General features: G+C 35.8%; 1 protein-coding gene across 1 annotated transcript in view; it reads left to right on the top strand.

Annotated features, from left to right (window-relative positions):
• MMS22L (MMS22 like, DNA repair protein) overlaps window positions 1–25267 on the top strand; it is a 133493-nt gene that overhangs the window by 26869 nt on the left and 81357 nt on the right. The window contains exons 11-14 of the mRNA XM_023727574.1: window positions 4148–4210; window positions 12661–12780; window positions 15333–15559; window positions 17036–17548. Of these exons, the coding sequence (XP_023583342.1) occupies window positions 4148–4210; window positions 12661–12780; window positions 15333–15559; window positions 17036–17548 (923 nt within the window). The remainder of the gene's footprint in view (window positions 1–4147; window positions 4211–12660; window positions 12781–15332; window positions 15560–17035; window positions 17549–25267) is intronic.

The raw sequence follows: 25267 nt of genomic DNA, 5'->3' as shown, positions 1-25267 counted from the left end.
TCAGAGAGTAAAATCACTTTTGGGCATTGCAGGGGTCAGTTTAACACTGCTCTCCCTGCCCAGAACATAGCGCAGGCAGTCAGGCTAGCTGATGCTCATCTTTGAAACGTCAGAATGGTGACTAGATAAAAATGTGAAATATAATCTTAAAATGAGAGTTGTACCAGGCTACCTAGTCTGCTGAAGTGGAGAGGGGAGATCTATTTTATATTCCTGGTGAAGATATCACCTATACTAATCTTTAAGTGAGTGTCTTAGTTTTGGTAGTGGTATAAGAAATACAAAATGTGCCCCAAATTGATGACTTCTTATCTCCATTTTATCAGTTGGAATTAAGTTCGGTATAACTTGGTATGTAGAAAAAAATGTCGTAGCTGCTGCTGACGTTAAATTTTTCTGTTGAAATTCAGAAAACTCTGTATTCCTTTTATACATATTATTCAGATTTGATTTGGACATGATATAGTTGTTATTCTTCCCTTTGAATTAAGATTTATTTTTGTTTTATATTTTAGTCACAATACTGATACATATAGTTGAAGTTCTTCTGGTAAGAATCGCACTGCTTATCTGTAATTCTTGTGATTCAGATACCTTGGTAGAGCAGAACAATTAAAATAAACTCATTAACACTATCAAATTGTAAAGCTAAAACTTGAATTACATCTACTCTCTCATGTTCCTGCTCACTTGGCAATAATGGTGAAGTTTTTAAAATAGTGATATAAAAAATGAACTGCTGAAATGCAGGGAAGGCCAGCTAGGAAGAAAATCAGTTACTAATAGGATGGTATAACGGAAGGAACACTGGCTTTGGGGCCCCACCAACTTAGATTTGAATCCATGCTCTGACTGTGTACGTGACTTTTCTGAGACTTAATTTGCATTATCTGTGAAATGGGAAAATGTTTCATGAGGAAGTGAAAAGTAAAGAGCCTGACACAGTGTACACATAGTATTGATAGAACGAAGTTATTTCCTTTCTGAGAGAGTTTTAAGGCCAACTACAAAATCTGAGGGCACAGGCCCCAAGACCTCCCTCACTTCTGACACCAATTGCAGGTTCAGGCGTTTCCCAAAACCACCCTCATGTTTGATAATTCACTGGAAGGACTCCCAGAACTCATTGGAAGCTATTATACTCAGTTATGGTTTATTACAGGGAAAGGATACAGATTAAAATCGGTGAAGGGAAGAAGTACATAGGGCAGAGTCCAGGAGAAATAGCAAACATGGAGCTTCCCTTGTCTTCTCCCTGTGGAGTCAGGTTGCATTACTCTCTCTCGGCATTGATTTGTGACAATACGCACAGAGTGTTGTCAACCACAGAAGCTCGTCCAAGCCTCAGTGTTCAGAGTTTTTATCGGGGCTGCATTACCTAGGCATGATTGATCGATTACCCATGTGGCTGAGTTTAGTCTCCAGGTGATTGAAATCGTGACCCAAAGCCGCCACTCCAAGTCACATTGTCTTTCTGCTATGGCCAGCTTCCACCGTAAGACTATTTTGCTAATCACATTGTTAGACTATCCAATATGACCCAAAACCCCCAAGAAACAAACTCCTATCAGGTGTAACTTCTAAGGGCCCAGAGACCACTTCCCAGAAGCCAGGGCAAAGGCCAGACTATTTGGGCAAGGCCAAATTCTTTTCTACTCACTTTCTCTCCTACACACTTTCTCTCCTGATAAATGTTTTGCTCTCGCTTTATTTACATACATTTATTCTAAGAAGTCAATAAATCTTTCGCTAAAAATAACTAAAGTGTGTTAGTTATCTATTGCTGCATAACAAAAACTAGCAACTTAAAATAACAAACATCTCACGTAGTTTTTTTTTTATTGTATTTTAAGTGAAAGTTTACAATTCAAGTTACTCTCTCATACAAAAATTTATACATACATTGTTATGTGACCCTAATTGCTCTCCCTATAGCGTGACAGCACACTCCTCCTTTCCACCCCTGATTTCCCAAGTTGATTCAACCAACTCCTGACCCTCTCTGCCTTCTCATCTCACCTCTAGACAGGAGCTGCCCATTTAGTCTTATGTATCTACTTGAGCTAAGAAGCACACTCTTCGCGAGTATCACTCCATGTCCTGTAGTCCCGTCTAATCTTTATCTGAAGAGTTGGCCTCGGGAATGGTTTTAGTGCTGGGTTGACAGAGAGTCCGGGGCCCATGCTTTCTGGGGTTCCTCCAGTCTCAGACCATTAAGTCTAGTCTTTTTACTAGAATTTGAGTCTGCACCCCACTTTTTTCCTGCCCCATCAGGGGCTTTCTGTTGAGTTCCCTATCAGGGCAGTCGTTGGTGGTAGCTAGGCACCATCTAGTTCTTCTGGTCTCAGGGTGATGCAGTCTCTGGTTTATGTGGCCTTTCTGTCTCTTGGGCTAATACTTTCCTTGTGACTTTGGTGTTCTTCATTCTCCTTTACTCCAGGTGGGTTGGGACCAGTTGATGCATCTTAGATGGCCACTTGCTAGCTTTTAAGACCTCAGACGCCAAGTCACCAAAGTAGGATGCAGAACATTTTCTTAATAAACTTTGTTATGCCAGTTGACCTAGATGTCCCCTGAAAGCATGGTCCCCAGACCCCCGCCTCTGCTACTCTGTCCCTCAAAGTGTTTGGTTGTGTTCAGGAAACATCTTAGCTTTGGTTTAGCCCAGTTGTGCTGACTTCCACGGTAGTTGCTGTTTCTTGAAGGTAAAGCATCCAGGATGGGCTTAGTTGGCTGGTTCTGGCTCATGGTCTCTCATGAGGTTGCAGTCAAGCTGTCAGCAGGGACTTCAGTCTGGGCTGGAGGATTCATTTCCAAGCTCACTTACATTGGCAGGAGGCTTCAGTTACTTATTATGTAGGCCTCTCCTGGGACATTTACACGTGGCTTCCCCCAGAACAAGTGATCCAAGAGGAAAGAGAGTGCTATCAAGATGGAAACTACAGTGTCTTAAAAGCTAATCTTGGAAGTGTCATACTATTACTCCTGCCATATTCCATTGGTCACAGACCAATCCTGTTACAGTGTTGGAGAGGATTACACAGGGCATGAATATAAGGAGGCAGGGATCATTGGGGCTATCTTTTGAGGCTGGCTGTCAGAGTCACTAAGCATCTTTATTAAGGAAATATGTATTTAGTGACTTAGTCTCCTTAGCAATTACATGAGCATTTTCCACCCTTTTAAAATAAAAAATATTGAATACACTTTAACCCTTTATTGATCATTTGGTTTCATCTTGTGGTCATCATATTTATTATAACAAGGATAGTAGGGAGTGGTGGGGCTGTTTGTATTTTAAGGCCTCTGGCTTTGCTTTTTGAGGTCTTACAGTTACTTTCTGTGCCTTTTTTGTGGGGAGGGGGTAAACTACTTGTTACTTGATTCCTCTTGGAGGCTGTCTGGCTTTTGACTAGTAACCACATATTCAGACCATTAAAAATGATTGTCAAGCAAGCAGAGTATCTTATGAGAAGGTTCTCTGAGCTTTCTTGTTGGAATAGTGGAATTATTTTCAGTACCTAGCCTTTGAAAAGTATTTTGGCTTTGTGAAAGTTCCTTTTGGCTTTCTTCCTCAGTGTGAAGAGTCTTCTAGATAGTGGAGATTTCTAGATAAGTGACCTTTGGCTAAATAAGGTAGCACTGTATAAATTTTTCTTTTATTCTGTATAAAATTTTTAGTTGCTTTGTTTATTAGAGTAGGATGTCTGGGGGGGCTGTTACACATAAAATGAAGGAAAACACCTCCAGTGAGTGAAGAGCAGAACAGGGGAGAATAGGAAGAACACCCAGAGCATAAAAGCTCTAAAAATACTATAGATATGTAAAGTTTTTTTTCTTGTTAGATTATATCTAATAGAAAAAATTAAGTATTTGTTAAAGCATTTATAATTTTATAAAAGCACCCCTGTTTAATAAAACAACTTCTGGTGAGGTTTATATTGGTTTAGAATACTTGTAAAATTTTTTTCTAACAAGTTTGTTGAATAACTCTTTGCCAAAGTAATATTAGACATTCAAGAAATTGCAGTGATGTCTGATGATAAAGACAATGTTTGCACTTCACATTTAATTTACTATACCATAATTTTAAATACGTGTAATGAAGAGCAATAGTTTTGACATAATAATATATCCTCCTTTCTAGAGACAAATGGAATCAAATTGGAACTTTGTAGAAGAACTCCTGAAAAAGTCCATCAGTGTTCAGGTATGCATTTAAAGACAATTTTTAGGCATGGCTGAATTTTTATGATACAGATTTTATTTATAAAGACCAAGCAAGCTATTAAAATGATTTAAATAACAAACTTAGCTTACTTTTTAAAAACTGGAGATAGGATCATAATTCTGTGTCAATGAAGAGTCAGTGCACAATAGTTCCTATTAGTACCTATCCTTTAAAGATTTCTTGTTATTAACAGTAAGTTCTCAGCTAAAGGACAAACATAATTATCCTAGTTGGCGTCTTTGACAAAACGTATTCAGAATAAATGGTAGATGCCTTGCAACTATAAACCATACACTGACTGATGATAACGAGACTAGAAGACATGATGAGGGAGATAGTCAGTGGCATTGGAAATTCAACTGTATCCTCATCACAGCAGGAAGGTGACTTGCCCTGCTGAGCAGTTTGTCTTACAGGCTTGAATCCCACTCTAACTGATAAGCTCCTAGTTTCTGAGCACTCATTTCATACCTTATCATTTTTCTTTTTGCAGAGCTGTTAACGTAGTGCTTCATGGCCCAGAGGTCAGACTTGACCTCTTTTTAAAATAGTTTTAAATATGCTGTTCATCACATCTTTAAACATGCTGTATTGTAGCTCTATAGATTTGCTATTAAATATTGTAATGTAAGTTATCATTTATGTAGTAGTTTAAGGAAAATTAAGTCAGAGGGTATTTTAATTTGGGAAATAAATTACTATTCTGTTAATAAAGATTGTTTAAAAAAAACTTGAAGAGACAGAAGAAATATGGTAGTGTAATGTTGCTTTTTCATTGCATGGATGTAGTAGCCGTATCTTTGAAAATTAGTTTAAAAGCTTTGAGTTATCTTTTTCATGTTATCGGTATTAACTCAATATTTTTTGGTGAAACATATGAATTCATTTAGGTATATTATGACTCTTTTAATTATGAGCTAAGAATTCTAGCTTAGATTAAAGTCCAAAAAACACATATGAGTTGTATTGAAAACAAAAGAAGTATTATCCTTTTAAAATGCTTTCCCCTACCACTTGAAAAATTTTTATTTATCCGTTTTTTTTTTTTTTTTTCCTTATTTCTTTTAATTAGCCTCCTTTGTTCTTTTTGGGAACACAGTGATTTAGTAACTCAAAAAATTTCTTATGTATTTTTTACTTAAAGAATGCAGGGAATCTAAAAAGTGGTCATTATCATTTACATCAGCTGTTAATCCATTTTTTATGCCTTAACATAGTTTAAATGCCTCGAAGTTAAAATTAAGTGAAAGAATTTTCCATCATTGGATAGTTTTACTTTTTGCCGACGGTTACTGCACCTGAGATGGTACCTGGGAACAGCTTTTATTTCTAAATTAAATTGTAACTGCTTATATCCTTTAAATTTCTTCTGGCTTGGTAGCAAATAGTGTGTTCTTAGACCCTTAAGCACTCTCAATCTGTTTCTGTTATACTGTTTTTAAATGTCCCTTCAGTTCTAACAGTGTATGAATTTATAGTTTCCTTCAGCTAGGTTTTAAGTCACAGAGTATTTCTTAAGGAGGCTCTAAAGGTTCATCTTGGTAAATATACATATACCCAGTAATGGACAGGAGAGATGATTTGTCATTACTTCTGTTCCATAGAAATGTTTTTTGACTAAAAGATTGAAAACTCTCTATAACCATTTTTATTACCTTGAAATTAATATATATTTTTTCCTTTGGATTATGATTCACTATAATTTTAATTTAAGGGAAGGAAACTAGTAATTTGAGAAAAATTTTCTTAGTTGGAATGTTTTATTCATAATGTTATAAAACTTATTCAGACACTGCATAGTAAACTTTTACAATACAACTGCTGTTTCTAATGGTGGCAGTTAAAGCTATTTTGATGATAAATAAATAATTCTCGCAAGTAGATACAGTGACCAACCATCTAGGTTTGCCTGGGACTGACGTTCCCGGGAAACAGGACTTTCAGTGGGCAAACCAATCAGTCCCTCTAGAAGAAGGGGTAGTGGGTTTTTGTTTGTTTGTTTGTTTGTTTTTAAAGAAAGTGGATACAGCTAATCTAAGACACTTTCCCTGTGAATTTAAGTCCAGCATAAAGTAAAAGTAATATCTTTTATTTGGGAGAAGTAAATATTTGTAATATTTTGGAAGAAGTACTCCATTTTCTCAGGTTTTCTCTCACTTTTATTATGCCTTGCTTGTATCAAATTATTTCCTATAAGTAGTGTAGGACTACTTGATGGAGTTCTTGAAACCAATTTTGTGGGTGCAGTAGGTGGTCATAAAGAATATGTTTAGGTAGAGCTATCAGTTTGATTATATCTGTTTTCTCCCTATTGAGGTAAATTAAAAGCTGACCATGCTCATATGCTTTAACTTGATCTCCAACAGTGAGAATCTCATTGCAATAGTTAAAAAAAAAAAAATCATACCAAATATGTAGCAGTCTTCAAATAAAATTGCAGTTTTAACTAAGCAAATAGTCTGTTTAAAATCTTTTTCACCCAAAGATGATCTGTCAGAAATAGATACTGAGCTTTGCTTTAGTAAGGAGAACATGCATTGTTTAATTTATTACACAGATACAGTGAAATAGCTGTTTGAGTTAAAAACGGTTTTTAGAGTTGCTAATAGCAAATATTTAATCTATCTATAAAACAGTGTTATTGCTTTCATATGAAAAGGGAGATTTTTAGTTTTATTGTACCTACTTTTTAAAGACCTCATTATTTTCTGAGATCACAGAAAGAATATTCTGGTTTTATATTTTAAGTCATGGAAGGGTATACAAGGAGATCCTAAGCAAACCTAATATTTTTTACAAGTATTATTTTAATTTGTCAAAGACTCTTTAATTTGGAGAGTCTAAGACCAGAAACAACTCAGGGTGTGATTAGGTTGGACTAATATGGGACAGTAATCTCCTAATTGCTAATTAAAAATCAGTATTTCTTGGGCAGAGGGTCTTGACTGGAACATTGAAGTCGTCTAACACTCTTTAATCTCTTTAAAACTGGGTTTAAAAATAAACCCAAAATATAGATTTTTGGAAACCGTTGCCATTTAGCTTGCAAATAAATTTTATTCTTTTGATGCTTTCTGGTAGGTGAGCTTTGCATAAAGAAATATAACCAGTTGTTAAATAGCCATTTCTATGTAATAACTAAGCTAAAAGAGAAAAATGTGTTCATTTTTAGTTCAATAAAAGAATTTCACATGTGGAATATGCCCAAATTTAGCATGCCAAAACTGAATCTTTCAAAATAAAGATAGGAAGATATTATTTTAAAAAGAACTAAAGCAGAGATCAGGAGCAGACACCATGGGATATTCTAGGGTAGCTTTATCTCGCACGCACGCAAACGCACACACCCCCTGAGAAGAGGCTCTGAGATTGAGCCAGGCAGTTTTAAGGTTGTGTGGAAAAGAGGCCCATAGGCCCTTCTGGCTTACAAAAAATCTTTAATCAGAGAATATGGACTTAATGTTCTTAATCAAACCTTTGGGTTTAGATAGGGTTTGGTCTTAATACTCACAAAATTGCAACATATCGGTTTAAGACATGATACTGTAAACCTGTTACATTTATTACTTGATCATCAAAAGAGTCAGCATTTCGCCTAAAAAAAGTACATTTCTTTTCCTATGAATGACAGAGTGGTTGTTATCCCTGTGCCAAGCACTGTACTTATCCCTTAATGTGCATTCTTTCACTTAATTCTAAAGATAATCTTGTGAAGAGAAGATATTGTTGTTTCCATTTTACAGATTAAGAGACTGAGGCCCGCAAGGGTTAAACAGCTTGTCCATATCCACAGTTAACTAGGAAATGTCATAGCTGGCATTTGAATCTCCATATATGTTTGACTCTACTATGTGCTGCCTCAAAGCATTGACTTCGTAGAGTTCTTAATAAAACTGTATTTTTCTTTATTATTTCTATTTTGACACTTTTTTTGTTGTTACATATTTGACTAGTAGTGCATTTTGGTTTCCAGATCTGTTTTGGTCATACTTGTGGAAAGCATCTCAATTTTCTGTACTTTTCTCCCATCTCCAGTAAGTGTTTGACTGAAAATATAAGATAGAAAGAACTTAATATAGTCAGATATTCAAAGGTATTCTTCCCCACCCTGTTTCACCTCTGTTTTTTTCATTGTGAGTTTGAGCTAAGACATCTGTTGCCTCCCCTACCCCTGACTATTGTATGTTCTTATCTTCCTGGCTATCTGGGCTTGAAGATGGCAAACTTTTTTCTCTGCAGTTCAATTTATCTGTCAACTGATCTGTCTGTGTACATGTGTGTAAGAATTTTTAAGAAAAAATACTAAGGGAAAATGGTTCAACGCAAAGCAATGATTGAACATACAGAATGTGAAAATGTAGCCAGTATAACAAACCCCAGCTCCCAGTTGCAGTCGAGTCCACCCTGATTCATGACGACTCGTGTGTCAAAGTAGAACTGTGCTCTATAGGATTTTCAGTAGCTGATTTTTTGGAAGTAGATTGCCATGTCTTTCTTCCAAATAGATAACAAATACTACCAGTTATTGACTGTCAGCTAAAAAAGCATGTACTTTCCAAGTCACACTCAACTGACAAATTTTTTCTGGGCTGCTGCTTTTTATTTTAATCCAAAGCCACTAGCCAGAAAATTAAGGAAATTTTTTTCAGTTTTCCTTTAAGAAAACAAAAGAAAAAAATTCTCCCAGAATAACATATCTAATTTCTTCTTGATTGGGTACAGTGGAAGGGGCATGGACTTCGGCCTTATAAAGAATGTGATTCAAATATTAATTTGGTCACTGAGAGTAGTCTCGATCAAATCTGATGCCCACTCTATGTGAGTATATTCATATACATATATGAAAAAATATATAATAGTACAGATAATATATATTATATATATAACAGTACATATACAATAAAAGCAGTGTGCTTTAAATGAAATTAGTAGTGTGCCACAGAAATTGTGAGGACTAGTTTAATATTTTCACAATAGAATCAAAGAATGTTAGTGATGGACAAAACTTTGTCTTCTTCGGGTAAGTGAGTCTAATTGTCTCTTAGGGAAGCTAATTATCTTGCCCTAAGCCATGTAACTAGTTGGTGAAAAGAGACACCAGAACTCAGATCTGTTTTGTTCATCAAACATTTATTGAGGGTCTTTGATAAACCAGGTACTGTGTTAGACCCTGGGGACACTAAAGTGAGTAAGAAGTTATCCCAGCCCTCAGAGAGCTCATAGACTCTTGAAGGCTGATAGAGAAACAGATTCAGTTTAACATGGTAAGTACTATGATAATCCGTTGCCATCGAGTCGATTCTGACTCATAGCGACGCTATAGAGTAGAACGGCCCCATAGAGTTTCCAAGGCTTATGGAAGCAGACGGCCACATCTTTCTCCCATGGAGCAGCTGGTGGGTTCAAACTACTTACCTTCTGGTTATCAGCTGAGTACTTAACCACTGCACCACCAGCACTCCTTAGTGCTATGCAGTATGCTGTGGGAACATAAAAAGATTACTCTCTAGTGTGGGAGTTTGGAAATTGGCTAGAGGACTAAGGTCCAAAGTACATTTTAAAGGATGAATAATTAAAAGAGTTAAAGCCTTGTCAGTAAAAATCTGTTCTTTGCTCTCATTTATTCATGTTTGGGTCATCTCATTCATCGAATAATTTGGCAGCAAGATCACTATTTTCTTCTATACCTGTATACTATTCTTGTTAGTGACCCCAACATTATTGTAGGATATACATGTTCTCTCAGTTTGTTGATATCCTCGTTTCTAGTCAGATTTTCTTCTACCCCCTCACCCTTCTCTTCCCCATGGTTATGCTCTACATTTTTTCATTTTTCTTTTCATTTCATTTTCATTCTGACCATCTGACCATCACCATTGACCTTTTCACTTTTCTATCCTTTTCTATATCCTCATTTTCCTCCTGAAACAATTTAGTTTACACAACTACACACCCATTATCGTAATCACTCCATCAAACACCTTTAATTCCATAGTTCTTACCTGTTCTAAACCTGACAAAACCTACTCTTCTTCTATCTTCTTGTCCCCACCCTGCCCGCCCCCCCCTGCAGCTGAATATTGCTGAAGAAAATCATACAGTTGTTCTTTCTGACTGGTTGGACTTTATATTCTTGATCATAAATATCAAATGGCAGTCAGTTCTAGAATGTTTGTTTTTCTGCTCTCCAAAATGACTTATTTTAGAACTTCTCATTAACACGATTCAACACATGCTCTGCCCCAATCCACTCAGCTGAACATCTTGCCTCATAAATCATTGAGAAAGTTGAAGCAATCAGATGAGAACTCCTTTGTCTTTGCACCTTCAGATCTCTCAACATGTCTGCTTTGTACTTGACCTTTCAGTCTGCTTTTCTGTTTTACTAGACGTTCACTGCTTTTATAAAGCTAGTTCCACACCCTGTACACTGGATCTTGTCTCTTCTCACCTATTCAAGTACTTTATATATCTTCACTTAGCTGTCTCTACTTTCTCACTTCCTATTATTTCCTCAGCCCTCTATTTAAGCTTCTGTCTTCACCATCCCTCCTGCAGTGCTCTTGTCAAGGCACAATATGGTTTCCATATTGTCAAATCCAAGGTTTCTTCTTTCTCCTCATCTTAATCTGTTGACAGCATTCAACCCTGTTGACCAATGTCCCTTTCTGAAATACTTCTCTTGACTTTCATAGTGCCTGGTTTCCTGCCTATTTTATTGACCACTGGTTTTTCTTATAGTCTCCTTTCTTCTGTTTGGTTTTTAAATGTTGGAATAGCAAGGGACTCTGAGTTTTGGATTTTTTTCTCTTCTCCATCTATATTCTTTCCTTGAGTAATCTAGCCTCTTAGCTCTAAAAACTGTCAGTATGAAAGTAACATTCAAAGTTATATCAACAACTCTGACCTTTCACCTGAGCTCTAGACCCATGTATCAAATTGTCTACTTACATCTCAACTTGGATGGCCTGTACACCCTACCCATCTGTTCCTCCCCTAGTCTTTGCCATTTCAGGAAATAGTACCATCAGCCCATTTTCTTAAGCCCAAATCTGTGAGTTCTCCTTAATTACTCTCTTTCCTTCACACCTTAATTTAACTCATCAGCAAGTCTCATGGGCTCTGTTTCTAAACATATTTCTAAAGTTATCTGCTTATCTTAGTCTTACAGCTTCACAGAATTGCCTCCTAACTGGTATTTCTGCTTCTACTCTTTTTCTCTGTATTCATTCTCTGTGCATGATTGAACGTAGTGTTTTTGTAACAATCAGATTATATTACACCTGTGCTGATAATCTTCCAATGATGTCCCAACATATTTGAAAGGAAATTCAAACTTCTTACCAAGACTTCTAAGGCCTCATATGGGAATGGTCCCTGCCTGTCTTTGACTTCAACCTGTAATATCGAGCTTACTGCTAATTCAGGAACTTTACCTATGTTTTCTCTGCTCTTCTTCCAGGTGTTTAAGTGGTCGACTCTTGTTTATTTAATCATTTGGCTCTAATGGCACACCTCAAAAAGGACTTTCCTTCCTATCACCTGATCTAATAATGATGCCCATCCTCCATCATTTACTCTGCCACATTACCCTGCCTTGTTGTATTTTGTTTCTCATAGCAGTTATAATTGCTTGAATTTATCTTGTTTGTTTTTGGTGTTGCCTTCTCCCTTCCTCCCAAAAAGTATAAGCTCTGTTAGTGCATATACCCTGTCTGATTTATTCATTGCACTATGTCTAGTGCCTTAGAACAATGCCTGGCATATAGTAAGCTCTAAATAAATAATTCTGAATTCAGGGGTATGTTACTTTTTAAAAAACATGCATGGTTATTTCATCAGAGAAAATTATTACTGTTGTTATTTTTAGTTATATGACCCCATGTGTGTTGAATTAAATATGTGTGTAGTTTTTTCCTACATCCTTTTCCTCCCACCACCCTCCCCAAAAGTTTAAAATATATGTACTCTGCCAGTCATCTTGATTTTAAAAGAACAACCTTTATAATCCTGCTAAAGAAATTGACCAAGTACATACTTAAATATGACCAAACTCTATTTGAATACATCTTAATTATTTGATCATTTTTTGGCACTTCTTTTATTCTGGTTAGGTTTCTTTTCCAGTCTTTGGGTTTCCTACTCCATTCAATTATGAAACACTTTGCAATTTTTAAATAATTGAGTTAAAAGTCAAATTGAGTTATGTAATTTTCATTATCTGAATATGTTAATGGACTCTAAAACGAGTTTTTAGAAGTATACTTTATGCTGATTTAGACCTTCTGGCATGAAGATGAGAATGGTGTGACTTGGTGATCCATATTCATACTCTTTTTTAGCACCAGGTTATTCAGTACAGTATCAGGTGATAATATTCGTGTTGCCAGAGCCCATTTTCTGTTTCACAACTTCAGTTTATTTTTTAGGATGGTATATTAGAAGATCAATTACGAATGTATCTTCACTGTTGTTTGACACTTTGTGATTTCTGGGAGCCAAACATTACAATTGTCACCATTCTATGGGAACATTATAGTAAGAATCTGGTAAGTAAATAGAATACAGAATTCTTCCAGGAATTTGAAGAGTTTTTGCATGAGATTAGAGGAACATTTTTATGGTTTAATTATGAGTCGTTCTAGATTTTTCTAAAACAGTTAAAACTTTTGTTCAAAGTAGATTGGAGTAGCTTTCTTTTTTCTTTCACGTTTGTTTGTACAGCATTGGCCTAAGGAAGAGAGAGGATTGCATACCCCTTTTCTCTTGAGAGTAAGCATAAACAAAGTAGCTAAAATTTCAGCAGAAAGATGTATTTTAAAAATCCTCATTTATAAATGTTTTCTACATGATACTAACAGTTTTGATTGCTTGTGTGGCACATTGGGCAGGCACTGCTATCCTGAATAAGACACACTCTTAGCACTTGAATAGCTTAACAGACTATTGGGGAGGTGCACATATTGTGGGAAAAAAATAAGTTACGAAGTTGTGGAAACCCAGAGGAGAGAGCATCTAACCTAATGTATGGACTTGGGAAGACTTTATGAGGTCCTAACATTTGAACTTGGTGTTGAGGGAGTGAGTAGAATTTTCAGGTACAGAAGAAGAAGACCGTCCAGGAAGAAGGAATAGTATGGATGTAAAAATGGCTTGAGGGCAGTGTCTGACCTCCTCTTAACTTTACAAGGGGAAAGGAAAATCAAGATCAACAGCCCAAGGCTGATTCCCATGAGGCAGAGGTCAGACATGCCTCCTGTCTCTGCCATCTTTACCAACTCTGACACCAACCGTCCCTCCCACAGCACTCTCTGTTGGGTTCGATAATTCATTGCAATGGCCACACAGAACTCACAGACCATACTCACAATTATGGGGTTTATTAGGGAAGTAACAGTTATAATTCAGGCTCAAGAACACTGAGGATACAGTTCTCCCATCAGGATAGCCTCTCCCCAGCCATGCTTGAAGGCACACGATTCCCTGGCGCTCAGTCTCTGCCCAGAGGCGCTCAGCTTTCTCTCTCTGTGGGCTGGAAAGCCCACCATACCATCTCCTGCTGCTGGGTCTCTCCTGCCACCACTTCTCATCTTCTTCAGGATTACAGCTTGCTGTCTGTCTCCTGCTTCCAGGAGCTTCTCAGTGCAAGGATCCTGGGTCTAAAGGACTCGCTCTCCACTCCTGGCTATGCTTCCTTGGTGGTAGGGATCCTCCTCTCTGCTCTGGAATTGGTTCTCTTTTTAAGACAAAACTGACCAACCCCTTGATAGGCCACAGTTACCCTATCACACAGTCACCTGGGTGGGAGTTACAAGACCATGGCTAGAAAGGCCACACACAAAAGTAATTAATCCACTGCAGTGAACAAATGTATGGAGAAATGAAAAGGCATGGATTGTTCCTATCATGTTAAATAGTTCTGAATGATAGGCCTGGGATGACTATGGAGAGTGGCAGAAGGTATGGAGAGTACAGGAAGTAGACTGGGCCTAGACTATGAAGGGTTGAGATGAAGAGCAGTTAAGTTCTCGTTTATTTAGGAGGCATTGGGAAGCAAGGGTGTGACATTAGCTATGTGTTTGAGAATTTTTTTTCTGAAAGTGGTGTAAAATGGTAAATTGGGTACAGATGAGTTACTAGTCCATTGCAGCAGTATAAGCCAATAATGCTGTGGATGAGAAGTACAGTAAGCCAATAATGCTATGGATGAGAAGTAGAGTAGGGATGATGGATTTAGAAAGGAGAGGATAAATTTAGTAAGATAAAAATGTAAGAGTTTGAAGTAAAGAATTTAGTTATATGTGGTACATGGAAGATTTATAAGTAAATAGTAAGTTTGGATTTGGACATATTATGAGCTTATTAAAACTGAGAAAAATATCTTCTGTTGAAGCATAATGTCAGAAATGATGTAACGGGGAAATGACTGATTTCAGTTCTGGGGAAGAATGTGTACAAGATGAGTCTGGAATATCTTGTCATACCAGAAAGCAGGGAAGGTACCAAAGTAAACCAGAGTCATGTCAAAAGGACACAGCAGACACCTTGAAAGGGCTTGCACTACCCAAAGCTGGGACAACTTGAGTATAAGAAAGAGTAATGACTGCAGTGGATTTAAAACATACCAAATAATGTTCAAATCCCTGAGTTTATGATAACTTTTTTAAAAACCTTTATTCTGAAAGCTGTAAATAAAGGAAGATACAAACTATGTATTAGAATAACCAAATATCTGATGAGCTAATAAATTCCAATGAAATGGTAAACCAAACCAAACCAAACACATTGCCATTGAGTCGATTCCGACTCATAGGGACCCTACAGGACAGAGTAGAACTGCCCCATAGTTGTTCCAAGGCTATAAATCAACCAAATGCAATATATGGACAAACCAACTGTTGAAAAGACATTTTGGGGGCAATCCAGAAATTTGGACACTCTTTCACGTTAAATGGAATTTTATTTTGGGGGATATGTGATAATGGTTATATAACTTTTGTGATTCAGATGGGTCACATTTCTGTTGAGCTAAGTGGGATTTTCAGATTTCCATTTTTATTAAGAGACTTAATACTTCTTTTCTATCTTGTTTTGCTCTTAGAATAGTTCTTTCAGTATTTCTTGGCTTCCTTTGAAAGGCCTTGCAAATATCATTAAGTCGTCATTGTCTCTGCTTGAAATGGTGAAGACCTGCTGTTGTGATAAACAAGACCACGACCTTTATAAGTCCAGCAATAGTTACACCATTTTCCTTTGTATTCTGGCAAAAGTTGTTAAGAAAGCAATGAAGAACAATGGCCCTCATCCTTGGAAACAAGTCAAAGGAAGGTGTGTGCTGTCTCTTTTTTTGCCATGAATGCTCCCTGTTTTCTTTGGGAAAGTGTTACTATTTGTATTTTTTAAGTTCACTTGTTTTTGTGGTTTACACATTTAAAATGTACTCCTTAATGTAGGACAGCAAAATATAGAGCTTTTTGATCTATCAGTTTGTTATAGTAAGGAATAAATCTAACAACTATAACTTTTGGAAGGTTTTCATTTCGTATTTATCTCGTCAGTGCTGAGGAAGGAAATAACATATATTAGTGGATATTAGGGAGCTGTTTTTTTTTCCTTGCCAAAATTATTGTAATGTTATTATGTAATCTATTGCATATATTTTATTAAATACAAGTGATAGAAATAAAAACATATCCAAATTGTGGAATGGCAGATAATAGATAGAGCTTTGTGTTCTTTGAGCCTGGTAGTCCCACAATCACTTTAACAATAACTTTTGTCTTAAACTTTAATAATCATATAGCTTAAACAGTAGCTTTTTCTTTTTTCCATCTGTCAGTTTCTTTTGATTTAAAAATTGAAAACAGTTCTTCCATTTTATAGAAGAGGTAATATTCATAGAACTTTATTGCTAGAAGAAATCATTGGAATTCATTCAATAACAAGTCTGTTTATTAGGAAAATTTTTTACACCAAGCACTGCAATGGACAAGGTGTGGAATACAAAGTTAATTAAACACATCTTTACTTTCAGGAGCTTATCAGCTCTAATAATTCTTTATAAATAAGCATTTAACTGCTTGTGAACATTAATAATTTCTGCCCTGAATTAATCAAGTATAAAACTTACAAAATTAAACCGCCCATAAGTAGGAATTCAAGTTAAATTATTTTTAATTCTAAGCCCTCAGTTGACAGAAGAAAAATACATGTTATATTGAGTAGTATCGGTGAGAAATTTTTTAATGGCTAATCTTGGACATTAGAACACTAACAATTTTTCTTTACAAAAGGTAAAAATATTCTTCCAGCCCATTGAATTAATTGCCTTAGGGTATAAGTAGAGCAAGAGCAAGTTTTTGTGATGGTAAGGGAAAAATGGTTTAAGGAAAATTATTATATAAAGTCGTCTTGTTAAGATTTTTGTAAAGAACATCAAATGGTACTTAAAAAATTTATTCTTCTTTATTTGCCAATAAAAATAAGTAAAAATTTTCAAATAAAAAGAAAAGCCATATGCTATATGAAAACAACATTTCTACTGTCCTTTGGGGAAAGCCACTAAATCCTTTCATTCACTAATAGGTAATTTGCTGCATCATTGAGAAGTTTGAAGGTAGGGCTGTTCTGTGAATTTGTTATCTAAGTAGAAAAAGTGACATGGATGCATCAAAATAAAAACTGGCTAAAAATTTAAAGTAATGAGACTGTCATGAATATTGAATGACATAGTATTTTTTTCTTAAAGATGTATTGTTATGTGTGAAACAATTTTGTTAAAGCAATTTTTTTTATGTTTTACAGAATATATTCTAAATTCCATCAAAAAAGAATGGAAGAACTAACAGAAGTTGGTCTGCAGAACTTTTTCAGCCTTTTTCTACTGTTAGCAGCTGTTGCAGAGGTGGAAGATGTAGCAAGTCACGTTTTAGACCTCCTAAACTTCCTCAGGTCGGCCTCTATAATATCTTCTCAAAGGGCCCTCATTTGGAAGGGTCAGATGGCCTTCCTCCTGATGTATGTCCAGAAAAATCTGGACATTGGTGTTTTGGCTGAGAAATTGTCAGGCGCTTTCCGGGAGAAAGCAAAGGAGTTCTTAGTATCTAAGAATGATGAAATAGGACAGAAACAGACTCTCTGGACACTGCTTGCCATCTACATTGATGGTGTCCAGGAGGTATTTGAGACCAGCCATTGCTTACAACCTTCACATGAAAAACTGCTTAATGATGGATTTACTATGCTTTTGCCAGCTTGTCAAGAGTCTGAACTTAGGACGGTACTGAACTTTCTGCAAGCTGTTCTGGCCAGAGTCAGGTATGTTTTCCAGTAATGTGTTAATTTACTCATTTGTTTTATATCACGAATTACATTAGTTTTATATTAAAGTTTTTAATCTTGGCATATTCATGAAATCCAAGTATATAGGGAGGAGTTAGTTTTATTGCTATATTGGTGTAAATCAGTAGTTTTCAAACTGTTGTTTCAAACAGTAGTTTCTCAGAAGAAACTTTATGCAAACACAAGAGGTAAAGCCCAACTCAGAGCAACTCTAGTGCAGTCCCAGAGCTGCACCTCCTCGCCCCTTCTCCACTGTCTTTGTTGTTGTTAGTGTCTGTCGAGCCTGTTCCGACTCATGGTGATCTCAAGTGCGCAAAGTAAAACTGCACTCCATAGTGTTTTCAAGGCTGTGACCTTTCAGTAGCAGATGGCTAGGCCTTACTTCTGAGATGCCTCTGGGTGGGTTTGAACCACCCACCTTTGGGTTAGTAGTTCAGTACTTAACCATTTGTGCTAACCCAGGGACTCCATCTTCCTCTACTACTTCTCCTAAAAGAGCATTATTATCCAGAGGTATGTTTCCGATATTCTAAGACTGTGAGCTCAAATCTGAGGTGGCTTTTACAGATACACATGGACCCAAACTTAATGATGAGTAAGAGTAATGGTTATGACATTTATTGCCCTTAAGGCTCTCTTCACATAACAGTTCTATCCTGAAGTATATGTTCTTAAGAAGTTAGACACTGTAACTATCTCTGAGAAATTGTATAAAAGCTGTCTATAGTAAAATGATTTTATTTGAAATCATGTTTTAATTTAGTAGACCACCTCCCTCCCCACAATATCACATTACAAAAGCAGTATCTGTTTTTCTGAGATGCTAAACTTGGCAAGATTTCCAAATTTTTATTAATTACTAATTTACTTAATTTGCTTTATGCTGGGCTCTTTTCCTACTGGTTTATCCACAGGCTTTAGCTCTTCATTAGGCTTTGTGTAGTTTTTTTATTCATCTGTTCTCATCACTTTATGCTCTGAAGGTTTATCTTGATCAGTTAACCATCTTCCTGCCTGCCCCCCATGCTGTTATATTAGAGCAAGAATCATATTTTGGGTGGATGTATAAATAAATGAATAACCAACGTCATAACAAGTTTTTACTAGTTCTGGATCTTTTGCACTATGTTCATTTTAGTTATGTTTGTTTTTAGTCTGGCAGAGTTTATTAGCAGATTTCATACTTTCATAAGTGCCAAGTTTACTTTATTTCTTAGGTTTTTAGTGGTATTTCCCTGTACTTCCTGGGCAGAAGAAAAGAAATTTCCATATTTCTAGTAACATTTTTGGTTTGTCTATTTGTATTTGTCTGAATATGCAAAAAACGAAGGAAGAGAAGGAAGCTAGTCTGAACCACCGTGATAAGGAGGAACTACAGCCCCAAGATTTCCACCCCATTGCCATCGAGTCAATTCTGACTCACAGCGACCCTATAGTACCCTATTAGAACTGCTCCATAGGATTTCCAAGACTGTAAATCTTTTCAGAAGCAGCCAGCCACATCTTTCCTGCAGAGCAGCTGATGGGTTCAAACCACCGACCTTTCAGTCAGCACCTAAGCCCTAAACAATTGCACCACCAGGGTTAAGGGCAAGGAATAAGGAAGGAAGGGAGAATGCTGACATTTTGGAAAGAGGTAGCCATGGAAAGAAAGTGGTAGAATTTATATATCTTTCAGCCTCTTCCATTGAAGATAGTTAAGACCCTTTTAATCCTTCTTCACAATTGTATTACTTCTTACATAGATTTTTTTCTTTAAACAAAGATTCATATTCTACAGATACTATTAATTTAATTTTTTAATTAAAAATTTCTAGCAATCTCATTTTGTTAAAATTTTCTTTAAATTGCAAATGTAATATATTGTCATGGTAAAAATGTTTATATAGTATAATGAGATATAAAGTGAAAAGTATATGTTTCTATCCCCACCCTTAGAGTTTCATTCTCTAGTTTGGTGGTTCTCAACTGGGGGTGAGTTTGCCCTGCAGGGAACATTTGCAATTTCTAGAGACCTTTTTAGGTGTCACAGCTGGGGCATACTACTGGCATCTAGGAACACATTTATTTGTGGAGATAAGTAAATCACATTTTATTTGTAATATTAGCCAGAGATGCTGTTAAACATCCTACAATGCACAGGACAGTCCAAACAAAGAGTGATCTGATCCAATATGTCAATAGTGCTGAGGTTGAGAAACCTCACCTAGTTCTGAGTGAAGTAAAATGATTTCTTGTAGATCCCGCCAACTTCCCTTAACTTCCTTTATAGGTTTAAAACACAAAATAGATGATCTTTGTTCTACAGCTTTCTTCTTTCACTTAATATTCATCAAAACAGCTTTGCATGTTTCCATTAGACAGCACATGGAGACCAACCTAATTTCTTTTTAATGGCTACTTAGTGTTTCATTATATGGAGGTATCAAAATTTACTTAATCCCCAAATAATGGAAAGATATTGTTTACTATTTTATACTATTATAAATGGAGCTTTATTTAACATCTTTATACATGCATCTCTGTGAATTGTGGAAGTATATCTGTAAAATAATTCCTGAGAATAGAATTCATGTGTCAACAATATGGATGTATATGACCAAATTTCCTACAGAAGAAGGTTGCACCTGTTTTCATTCTCTAAATGAGTATGAGAAAGTCTCCTTTCCCGTATCTAGATCATTGTATTGAGTGCATTTAGAATAAATGAATTCTAAAGATAAGAAATAAAACAGAAGTTTATTAAAAATGTTAGTGGAAGCTTGGTAGTAGAATGAGATTTATTTTAAAGGTTGGAGAGATTTTTTAAATTGCAAATACAAAGAAAGCATTAAAATAGGAACTGGTTTCTTTTCTCCATTTCATATTTATTTCCTTTTATTTGTCTTTAATCTCCTAACTAGAACTTTTCCTGGTCACTCTTCAAAAGTAGTAACTATTTAGAAAACACAAATAACTCTTGTATTTTTAAATAGTTCACAGTTTAGAAACACTATCCATTTATTTCTTTACCAACCCTATCTTTCCTATTTATTGTTGAAGAAATGGAAACATGGAGAATTTTTGGGACTTAACTAAAATAACAGTTAAGTTTCAGAATTGACACTCAGACTCTTAACCAGCTATACCACAGCTGCCTTCTCACACCAATTTTATAAGAATTTACAAATCACTAACCAGAAACTAACCATACTACTACATTTTTTATAAATTAGGAGATAATTAAATGAATGGAGTCTAAACTATTTGCAAACCTGAATATTATTACCACTTCTCAGACACACACACACACACACACACACACACATACACATATTCTTCTTAGTTTTTGTTTACCTTTTATTTTTGCTACTAAAAAAAGAGTAGTTACTGAGGACTTTTGGTTATCTTGTTTTTGTAATTTTGCAAGGTTTTTTTTTTTTTAAATGAGTCATCTCTTGGAAAGAATAAATGACAAAAAGAGGTGTGGAGACAAGTAAATCACATTTTATCTGTAATAATAATTTATCTTTGATTTGTTAACACCATTTTAACCATCTAAATTTTACTCTCTAAATTCAGTAGAAGTCTCTTTAGCTTAAAGTCAGAGCTATTGAAAAAACACTGCTTGCTAGTATCTCGTAAACTCTAATGTGTCTCTGTTAATCTATGGTGTTATTAAATAAAAGTGATAGAAATAAAAACATATCCAAATTGTGGAAAGGCAGATAATAGATACAACTTTGTGTTCTTTTAAGAATAGAAAACAATTCTTCCATTTTATGGAAGACGTAAAGTATAGAGATCGGAATCAAGAGGGGATAATCGAGACTGCAAATTATATAAGGTGAACGTAAATTTACATTTATTTTAGGAGTTTCTTTTAACTGGATCTGGTTTGAGTTTGTAGATCTCTTGCTATCACCTGATTGGGGTGGGGATGGCCTGCTGTTGATCTTTAGGAGTAGCCTGTGAGAAAAAAGGAAACGTGTATTTTTGATCTTGTTATACTACTCAATTCTGATGGGAACAGTTGCTGTAAAGAGCATCAAATCATTTACAACTTCTATTGCCAATATTATAGAGCAGTTTTAACAGATAGAAGCGTGAGGTCAACATGTGAATCAGAATGATAGGGCAATGTACAAGTCTTTATTCATATTGCCATATTTTAGGCACTGCCATTCTTTAAATTTCTGAGGTTAACATGATAATTTTCACAGTTTTTCAATGAAACTGATTACAGTATATAGTAAGAGTGACTGTGACTTGGATAGTTTGACTTTATCCCAGAGTGCATCAATTTTTTGCATTTCCAGTGCAGATACTGTCAGGAACAGATTCTATTTTAGTTTGGGATCTTTTGGGAAAGGACCCCAGAGATCATTCTCTTTCAGGATTGTTACATTAAAAAAGAAAGGAGAAAAGAAACCGTCCTCTGTTTGCTCATATGATGTGTTCCTAATTTCTTAATCCAAAATCTGGCATGTCTTTGAAGGCCTTAGTCACTTCTCATAGCAGTCTTTTAATATAATCTTAATATTCTAAGAAAGTGAGAGAATATTTTTGATAGTTGTTAAAGATCAGAGTTAAAAAAAATTTTTTGAATTTGGATTTAGGTAGGAAAGATGGGCTACACAGATTGATTTAATTTATTCCTGGCTGCGTCCCTGACAAAGGAAGGAATGAAATACTTCACCTTAGCAACCTCTTCTGTTTTCAAATTCAGATGGGAATTAGGTACCAGTCCCTGAATAAATGTGTGTGCAGGATTTGTGTGTGTGTGTGTGTGTGTGTGTGTGTGTGTGTATGTGCGTGTACATGCTGAGCTGGGTAATAGTTTTATAACTGTCTGACAGAAATTATAGGTAGGAAGGAACTAAGATCACTGATTAAAGGGAGAAGCAGTTCCCTCTAGGCTGTTAAGAAATAATAACTTCATATGCCACTTTCTGCTAACTGGAGCCGATGGCTCACCAGAGCATTCTTTATTGCTGATTAAGTAGCATTATGAAAATACTGACTTGGTTATGTTAACTAAACGCCTCAGTGTTTAAAACTCCGAATGTCAAATAGTTTTAGCAGTCATCTTTAACATTTCACATTACCTTTCTGGAATCAAATTTCTAGTTCTCACTTGCTTTTTTATTTGAGGTTAATATAAAAATGGCAGTCTTTCATTTGTGGAGTTAGGTGTAGCCAAAAGCTTTTTTTAATTATATCCATTCATGCTGCTATAGTTAAGGGTCTGTCAGCATTTCCATTATAAATGTCCATTTTCAGGGTTTTATAACATAGCTATGAAAATTAGCTCTAGGCAAAAACTTGACATACAAGGCCTCATGAGATTCTCCCTCCTCCCCATCCCTCTTTTTCATTTTTGCTGAAGTAAGGGTGAGTGATTTCAAAACACCTTTTGGCATCTGCAAATATCATTTGGAGTTTAAAAAGAAACAATAAATTTTCAGGCTTTGTACCTGTTTGTTCTACCACTTAGAGGAGGTAAGGACTTACGCATTTAAGCCAAATGGATATTGATCAAGTGATGTCCTATTTTATTTATATTAAGCAAAAGAGCGGAGTTTCAAAGCAGTCTGTAGGCAGTTGAGAACTTGCCTAAATGTTAAACATTGAGACTAAGAAATAGTTCAAAAGGAATGATTCGCTTTTTTTTGAGATTCTGTGTGGTAAAGTACAACTCCTTAAAAAATTAAGATTCTTCTCTGGCTTCAAAATACATTTTGAAAATACATGTGTTTTTAAATTGAGTTTTTTCTCTCCCTGTGAGCTAGTAGATCATCTATTTGTTATATATCTGTTTTGACATTTGGGATGTGTGTGTGTGCATATATGTATGTGTAGAAGAACTGTGCTTATTATTTCCCTCAAATATTTTGCATGTTTAATAGTTCTAGTTATTTTAACCTTTATTGGTGTGGTATCACAGATTTTAAACAAAGATTTTTCTTTTTCTCTTCTTTGGTGGGAGAACCAGGGGTTGCTTAGGTAGGAGAAGGAGGTAATACAAGAAAATATTCTCTCCAGGGTCTGCTGTGTGCCAAGTATTTTACATAATTTTTCAGGAAATACAGAAAGGATATTCTTGACAGCATACAAACCTTATCCTTCTTTTGTTATTGAGTATTTTATTAGGATGAATGGATTACAATTTTTAAATATTGAAGAACCATTTATTACAAAACAAATTTGAAATTGAATATGATTTAATAATCAAATCATCGGTTATTTATTTCTATAAGTTTGCTTAGTATACCTCAAACCAAAAACCAAACCCGTTGCCGTGGAGTTGATGCCGACTCATAGTGACTCTATAGGGCAGAGCAGAACTTCCCGGTAGGCTTTCCAAGGCTGTAATCTTTACAGAAGTAGACCGCCGCATCATTCTCCCGTGGAGCGACTGATTGGTTTGAAATGCAGACTTTGTGGTTAGCAGCCGAGTGCTTAACCACTGCGCCACCAGGGCTCCTTAGTATACCCCAGTTTACCCAAAATGTCTGCAGCTTCGTTTCATCTTTTTTTTTTTTTTCTTTTTTTAAAGTTATTCTTATAGATTTCAAATTTTGGTGCCAATTTTGAGACAATGTTCTAATAATTTTTTTTTTTTTTTTGGCGGGGAGGAGAACATATGAGTGTACTCCCTAGAAGAATAGCTTACCAGTTTTTATTTGAAAAATCAACTGGAGATAAACGTTGCTCACTAAGAGTTATCTGTCTGCCAGTTTAGGCAGCTGCAGAGAAAGCATAGGCATCTCTCAGTGAATGTAAATCTTAGTGTTTCAGGACTGGTTTCTTTTCATCAGTAAATATTTCATGGATCTTTCAACTGAGGTTTTACATACTATGAATTAGTATTTTGACCTTAATTATGTTTTACTAGGCTTGATTATTGTATAGTATATATACTATAGACTTTTTATATGTTTTATAAATTCATGCAGTAGTTTAAACTACTCACCGTATTAGCTTGGAAGTATCCAGTTTTTTGTGTTATGCTGAAACCTAGATTATTTCCCTAATTTTTCATGTATAGGAACTAATATTTGAGTCATTTATTTAGTCTCCAACTAAATCTTACACTTAGATATAAATCATTCTTATATACAAAGCTATTCCTTTAAAATATTATAAGAGAAAACTCCTGCCCAAATCTCAGCTTCTTTATTGGTGTAATGAGAATAAGAGCACCTACTTCACTGGGTTTTGTGGAAGATCAAATGCAATAATGAATATAAAGTAGTTAGCACCAAAAGACCAAACCAAACCTATTGCCGTCGAGTCAGTCTGACTCATAGCAACCCTATAGAACAGAGTAGAACTGCCCCATACGGTTTCCAAGGAGCAGCTGGTGGATTTGAACTGCCCACCCTTTGGCTAGCAGATGAACTCTTTTTTTTTTTTTCCTTTTTTATTTTTATTGTTGTAGTTTAAATGAAGTTTACATTTCAAGTTAGTCTCCCATACAAAAATTTGTACATACATTGTTATGTGACCCTAATTGCTCACCCCGTACTGTGACAGCACACTCCCCCATTCCACCCCTGATTTCCCCATGTCCATTCAACCAGCTCCTAACCCTCTCTGCCTTCCCATCTCACCTCCAGACAGAAGCTGCCCCTTTGGTCTCTTGTATCTACTTGAGCTAAGAGGCACACCCTTCACGAGTATCAGTTTATGTCCCACAGTCCAGTCCAATCC

This window comes from Trichechus manatus, unplaced genomic scaffold (assembly GCF_000243295.1).
Source record: "Trichechus manatus latirostris isolate Lorelei unplaced genomic scaffold, TriManLat1.0 scaffold00017, whole genome shotgun sequence".
NCBI lineage: Eukaryota > Metazoa > Chordata > Mammalia > Sirenia > Trichechidae > Trichechus > Trichechus manatus.
This window is presented reverse-complemented; position numbering and strand designations above follow the sequence as displayed.